General features: G+C 44.2%; 1 protein-coding gene across 1 annotated transcript; it reads left to right on the top strand.

The window, feature by feature from the left end:
- Positions 1-1,144: 1,144 nt before the first annotated feature.
- On the top strand, positions 1,145-6,798 carry KCNV1 (potassium voltage-gated channel modifier subfamily V member 1). The gene is made up of 3 exons (XM_063080131.1): positions 1,145-1,611; positions 2,448-2,977; positions 6,287-6,798. The coding sequence occupies exons 1-3, from the start codon at positions 1,145-1,147 to the stop codon at positions 6,796-6,798; spliced, it is 1,509 nt and encodes a 502-aa protein (XP_062936201.1).
- The last annotated feature ends 576 nt before the right edge of the window (positions 6,799-7,374 follow it).

The raw sequence follows: 7,374 nt of genomic DNA, 5'->3' as shown, positions 1-7,374 counted from the left end.
CCCGTGTTCTACAGGTTGGCCCGGCACGGCTCCAAGGGGCCCCGTGGGCACACTTCTAAACTCACCTGAGCAACCGCACTCGGCTTCTCCCTTTACCCAGGCGTCGTTGCTATTTAAGCTCCTGCCCCAGCCCACGCCTGTTCTATTCCTTGTCTTTTTGCCTCCCCTTCTCTTAAAATGAGCGCTCCGCTGTGTGCCGGGAACGCGCCCAGAACACCTGCTCTGCGGGGAAACTTGTAGGGACCGAACTGGCTAAAAGGAAGGGTGTAAAGTGCCTCAACAGGCGGGGTACACCCAACGGGGTGGGAGCCGGCAATGATGGCCCCTAGTTCTCAGTGCCTCGCTAGGACTTCAACTAAAAGTCGTCATTAATTATCCTTATTTCTCAACTAGGAGGTCAAAACCTAAGGGCGGAGGGAGAAGAAAATGGAGCGTGAGTGACAATCAGACTAGAATGAGAGAGCACTGGGAGGAAACGGTGCGCCCCGTCGCCCAGTCCCCCTCTGCCACGTGCTCACACCTGCAGCGAGCACCCCGGGGAGGCCTGTGAAGCCTCCGCAGTAGAAGAGCAGGGAGGAATGTAATTCCTCAAGTTGGAAGGGATTCAGAGCCGGGTACCACCTCCTCTGCCTTCTGAACTTTCGTCCTCCGGCGGGCGGGAGTGAGTGTCGCCAGTCCCCTCGCTTGCATTCCTCTAAGAGACATCTCCTCCCCTCCCCCGCCCCCCCCACCCACTGAGCGGCAGGGCCCTCCATCCGTACATCCCTGCCCAGGGATTTCAATTACAAAGTTGGGAAGAGGACGTGCGTAGGGCCCCAAAGGGCCCCGCCGACCTGCAGTGCGCCTGGGGTCGTCCTTGTCTCGGGCTCCACCAGGACCGTTGCCCTTGGCGCGACCCCTCCTCTGCTCGCAGCCTCCTGCTCCGCCACTTGCGCGCTGCTACCGCGCACTCGCGGCTCCGTGGCGGCGGGAGGGGGGACGAGCACAAGGGGTGGAGAGAGTTGGGGTGCGCGAGTGGGAGGTAACCCCCCTCAGAAGCCCGGGAAATCCCGGCCGCCACCAGGGGCCGTGCCACCGCCCTCGCGGGACCGAGGCTTCCGGCGTGTCCCCAACTTTGTGGCGCCCTCAGGCAGCGGCGGCCGGGATGGAGCTGCCTCCCCGCGGCCGGGCGCCGCCGGGCTCGCCGCTGGACAGCGGTTCCCTGAGCTCCCTGGACTCCAGCGTCTTCTGCAGCGAGGGCGAAGGGGAACCCCTGGCGCTTGGGGACTGCTTCACGGTCAACGTGGGCGGCAGCCGCTTTGTGCTCTCGCAGCAGGCGCTGTCTTGCTTCCCGCACACGCGCCTTGGCAAGCTGGCCGTGGTAGTGGCCTCCTACCGCCGCCCCGGGGCCCTGGCTGCCGTGCCCAGCCCCCTGGAGCTCTGCGACGACGCCAACCCCGTGGACAACGAGTACTTCTTCGACCGCAGCTCGCAGGCGTTCCGCTACGTCCTGCACTACTACCGCACCGGCCGCCTGCACGTCATGGAGCAGCTGTGTGCTCTCTCCTTCCTGCAGGAGATCCAGTACTGGGGGATAGATGAGCTCAGCATCGACTCCTGCTGCAGGGACAGGTACCCGCGAGGGTGCGGCGGGTGGGCGGAGAGGGGAGCGCGATGGAGAGAGGGAGGCCCAGGCAAAGATCTGAGGCTTTGCACAAGCTTGGCTGAACCCAGGCCTACGAATAGGTGTGGCTACTTCTGGCTGGAAGGTGGGGTGGGGGTGGGAGGACTGGAAGGGGTCAAAGCCAACTTTTGAATGGAACTTTTTGAACCTTCTTGTTCCCTTTTTCCAAGTGAGTGATTGCTAATTTAATGTATAAGGCAAGGGAGGTCAGACCTGCAATAAATATTGGTTGATTGAATAAATGAATCAGAAAAGCTATATGCTCCAAAAGACGCATGTATAAGGATGGAGGATTTGGTGTGGAGCAAAATTATTTATCAAACCTAGGACACTAACTGAAAATTTTGAGTGGAGAACTGCTTTAAATACAGAAGATAGAAAGTCTCTTGACTGAATGATTGTGAGACTTTGAGGTGGCCTCGTTGTTATCTTGCTTTTACTGCTATTTCTTCATGATACCTTTCCTTTACATACACAAAATTGACATATGGCAAACATTTGTTCTTGTTACCAGAAAATGGGTAATAAATACATTAGTCCAAAGTAGCTTTGCTATGTATAGATTCTTTTTTATAAATGTCTACCAGGAAAATGTCATTTTTAAAATCATAATCCCTAAGTGAGAAATTCTGAATACTGTGGGCAAGAGATAACCTGGGTAAAATATGAACAGATATCTTTTGCATTACACTGAAATAAAAAGTATGTCCTTTATGCAAGTTTAATTCTCTTCTACTTCTATATTTTAAAAACATGAGACTAATCGAGTTGTCTTCTCTAAAAGGTATTTCCGAAGAAAGGAGCTGAGTGAAACTTTAGATTTTAAGAAGGACACAGAAGACCAGGAAAGTCAACATGAGAGTGAACAGGACTTCTCACAAGGACCTTGTCCCACTGTCCGCCAGAAGCTCTGGAATATCCTAGAGAAACCTGGGTCTTCCACAGCTGCCCGAATCTTTGGGGTCATCTCCATCATCTTCGTGGTGGTGTCCATCATCAACATGGCCCTGATGTCAGCCGAGTTAAGCTGGCTGGACCTGCAGCTGCTGGAAATCCTAGAGTATGTGTGCATTAGCTGGTTCACCGGGGAGTTTGTCTTGCGCTTCCTGTGTGTGCGGGACCGGTGCCACTTCCTTAGGAAGGTGCCAAACATCATAGACCTCCTTGCCATCTTGCCCTTCTACATCACTCTTCTGGTGGAGAGCCTGAGTGAGAGCAAGACCACACAGGAGCTGGAAAACGTGGGGCGCATTGTGCAGGTTTTGAGGCTGCTCAGGGCTCTGCGCATGCTAAAGCTGGGCCGACATTCCACAGGTATTCAGCTTTCATTGATGCTTTTTGATTTGCCATTTTTTGTTAGCATTAGTGATTTGACAACAGTACAAGCAACTGTGAATTGATTCAAAATTACCAACTACCATGCTTTAGCCAACCATGACCTCTAAAGAGGTATTGGGAAGCAAAGCCTTGGAGTTGTTATCACAAGCTTAGAGAAGATGCCTCTCACACCCTTTCTTTTTTGCTAATCTCAATTTACTTAAACCCAATGCTCAGAAGATGTTCAAAAATTAAAGATACTCTGCCCCTAGAAGGTTCTACATAAAACGTACATGAATGACATATAAAAAGATACACATAGGTTATATATGATAAGTAGGGATGTAAGCCAGTTTCTCTTCTCTGCCCAAGAGGTGCTTGCCACAAATCTATGTTCCTTGGCAAAAGGAAAATTCAGCCCTCCAGAGTCTTCCCTGGCTGTGCAGAAAGAGAGATGACCAGGCACTGGAGGCCTTCGCAAAATTTCTGAAGAAGCAATGGAAATATTTTGCTTTGGAAAAAAGCAGAAGACACTAATTAAATACTTTATGTAGTATCTGAGGATTTTCTTGTCCCTGACCTAGGATGCATGAGAGAGAGGGTAACAGAAATTTCTAGGCTTTTTGAGTATCACAGAACCTTTGAAAATCTAATGAATGTTTCCTAGAAAAATATTCACACAATACAGACACACATGTAATTCTACATGGAAATTATAGTCAATGTCAGTGGAAATCACACAGACTGATTAAAGACAATGCTTGTATCCCTGAGGTTAATAGTTCTCAGTGGCTGGCCCTGCAGCTGTTGGATATTCTGGAGTACATATGAGTTACCTTACGTCACACCTTAATGAAAATAAAGTTCCCAGGGCAAGCTTGCTGAAATATAAATTCTGAGCACCAACCCCCAGAGAGTCCAAGATTTTAGTATTTGAGGTTAGATACAGGAGCATACATATTAACAAGCTTGCAAGTGACTTTGATGTAGGTGGTTTCTAGACCACACATTGAGAAACACTGGAGTAGGATGCCATATTAATGTAATACATATTACTACAAAAGCATGTTAATACAAATAAGTTGGCTAGAGATTCCATTCCCCACCTTATTTCCCTAGATTTGTGCCTGACTGGCTACCTAAAAGAGGTACAGGGTAGTTGTCTCTCTATACATGTAAGGAGAAATTAACTTCTGATTTTTTTTCCAAATTTCAGAGATAATTAGGATTTATTCTAATATAATTTTGGTAGTGTTTTTCCCAGCTATTCTCACATACCAGGGATTTGATAATGGGGTTTCCAGCAACTTTTATAAGTACCACTCTTTGTTTTCTGACACACATAATGGGATGCTTTCTTTGAGTATTTATAAACTCTTCACAGGATTCAATTTAAAAACAACCAGTAAAGACTATGTATGTTTTGTTCCAAAAAGAAAAGGAAAGGAAAATAACAGTAATTTCCACAATGTCACCTCTTCAAAGGTTTTCTCAGTTCTAAAACAAGTGTAAAATATTAATAAAGCCTTAATTTATTAAAAATATATGAACAATTGCATAAATATCTTACAGTATTGACAATTTTACCTCAAACATAACGTTTAGTAAAATATAGACATAGATGGCATATTTCCCATGTATTAAATGTAAAGAAAAATTGAGAGGTGGTATAGAATAATGCTTAGGAAGCCAGACAGCCTAGGTTTAAATCTTGGCTCTGTGGCTTTGTACTAGATATACTACCTCTGTGTGCCTCTACCTCCTCATCTGTAAAATGGCATGAAAATTAGAACATCCATCTTGTACTGTTTTTTTGAGTATTACCTGAGTTAATAAGTGTGACATGCTAGAAATACAGCCCACTTTTGTTTCTTTATAAAATTGTTTAGAACATTTCAACTTTAAATGAAAGCTCTTCCCAGAAAAACTGTTTCTTCTCATATATTGTCAATTTATTTCAGAATTGTAATTCCATATACACACATCAAGGTCAGTTTTCTAAAAAGGTATTTTGTAAGATATTTTGAAAGATATTTTGAAGTTAAAACTCAAGATTAATGTTCATTGGTTTTTAAAAATAGCTGGTTAATAATTCAAGAATACCTCAAAATTTGAGGAGCAATTTCAAAATAATGAGAGCACAAATAGGATTCTGATGCATTTCAAATAGTCTCTAGTGAGTGAATAAAAATCAAATATGATTCTTAGAGAAATTACTTTAGACTTCTGAGGCAATATCATTGTGTTATCATGTTGATATGACTTCAAAATGTGGGTAAACTTTCAGAAGCATCTCTCTAGTATTAGGAAGGATATCGTATGGTTCATTCAAATCCTGGTTCTATAATGGGCTCTTCTTACTTCCCTCAGGGCTTACTTTCTTCACAGATAGGATTGGACTCTATTGGGTCTCTCCCCCAGGGGTTGAATAAATTCTCCATTCTAGCAATGGGAAATCCACCAATGCCTCATAGTGAATTTCCTAGTGACTCCATTCCTTGTACCTTTTTGCAGTGGAAGAATATTGTGTATTCTGGTCTATCTTCTTACAGGAAAGCAGACATTTTATGTGCTCAAGAGAGATAATTCCTTTTAGCTTTGGTATTAAGGACTAGAATTTCAATGGGTGTCCTGGGAGTTCAGGGCCCTCCTCCTGGTACACAGCTAAGAATGTCCCCTGAATATACATGTGATGTTCTCATGTCAGTTTTGTCATCAACGCCTAACTTGCTTCAGCTGCTTCACTTCACTTCATTGCGGTGGGTACATCCATTACTTCCTCTGGCTTTCCTACTAGGAGGCTCCTGATTGAGTTATTTTTATCTGGAAGGTGATAAAAACAGACCTAAAATATAGGAAGACAACATAAAACTGGCATTGGAGAGAAGTGCTGAAATGACCCATCGAAATGCAGGTCTGACCAAGTGAGGCCTCTACCCACAACACTGCAAAGGCCTCTCATTGTATAAGCTAAAGTACAAAACTCCCATCATACACCCTCTGCCTGTCTGTTAGTCTCATCTCTCAAATAGTTGGAGCTCAGTGATTACGTATGTAAATGAATGGATCTAATTATATTTTTCTCTATCCTTCTCAACCCAGCTCCATCAACTAGGTTATGAACTTCCTGAAGACAGCAATTATGATTGAAATATCTTCATAACCCTAGAACATTGCGCAGTGCTAGGGACACATTAGATATAAAGGGCAGGTTTGTGGGAGAATAGCAAGGAGGGAGGGGAAAGGAGGGAAAGAAAGAAGAAAAGAGGCGGGTGCCAGTAATTGACAGCAGTTGTTCTATTGCAGGATTGCGCTCACTTGGGATGACCATCACCCAGTGTTATGAGGAAGTCGGCCTACTGCTCCTATTTCTATCTGTGGGAATTTCTATATTTTCAACTGTTGAATATTTTGCTGAGCAAAGCATCCCTGGCACAACCTTCACAAGTGTCCCCTGTGCATGGTGGTGGGCCACAACATCCATGACTACTGTGGGATATGGGGACATCAGACCAGACACAACCATAGGCAAAATCGTGGCCTTCATGTGCATATTATCGGGAATCCTTGTTTTGGCCTTGCCTATCGCTATTATTAATGATCGATTCTCTGCTTGCTACTTCACCTTGAAACTCAAGGAAGCAGCTGTTAGACAGCGTGAAGCTCTGAAGAAACTTACCAAGAATATAGCCACTGACTCATATGTCAGCGTTAACTTGAGAGATATCTATGCCCGGAGTATCATGGAGATGTTGCGATTAAAAGGCAGAGAAAGAGCAAGTACTAGGAGCAGTGGGGGAGATGATTTCTGGTTTTGAATTCACTTTCAATTTATTTACAAAAGCCGTGTACAATTAACTCAATTGATAAAGCCTTGATATGGATGTCTGTATATTGATGATGAGTTTCTTTTGAGAACTACCTGTCTTAATTTTTACTGATGCATTTCTTGGTCTACTAGAACATTTCGCATCCCCCATAATAACTGCACATTATTTTGACACTTGTGTCTCAAAAATAGCCAATTAACACAGTCAAATACAATTGGGCTAATATACACATCTGAATTGTCAAATATAAAATAATGTCATTGCAATGTATACAACAAAGTTAAAGGTTTTATGTATCACTAATTGTAGAATGTTTTTGAACCTCTAATTTTTTTAAATGGAAGTTAAACTACATGGCCCAGAGAAGAGATAAGTGAACATTTAAGAACACATTAAACAACTTTTCTATTTAAAGATATTCCCGAAGTAAATAATTTACTCCTTTCTCCATCACTTAAAGCTGTTGAATATAACAATTAGCTTTGCAAGAGAAAACCCTGATTTGATGGTCATAGATTGTGTTCCTGTCTTCTGTCTGCTGCAAACTACTGGTTACAAATAGAG

Source organism: Cynocephalus volans, chromosome 15 (assembly GCF_027409185.1).
Source record: "Cynocephalus volans isolate mCynVol1 chromosome 15, mCynVol1.pri, whole genome shotgun sequence".
Lineage (NCBI taxonomy): Eukaryota > Metazoa > Chordata > Mammalia > Dermoptera > Cynocephalidae > Cynocephalus > Cynocephalus volans.
This window is presented reverse-complemented; position numbering and strand designations above follow the sequence as displayed.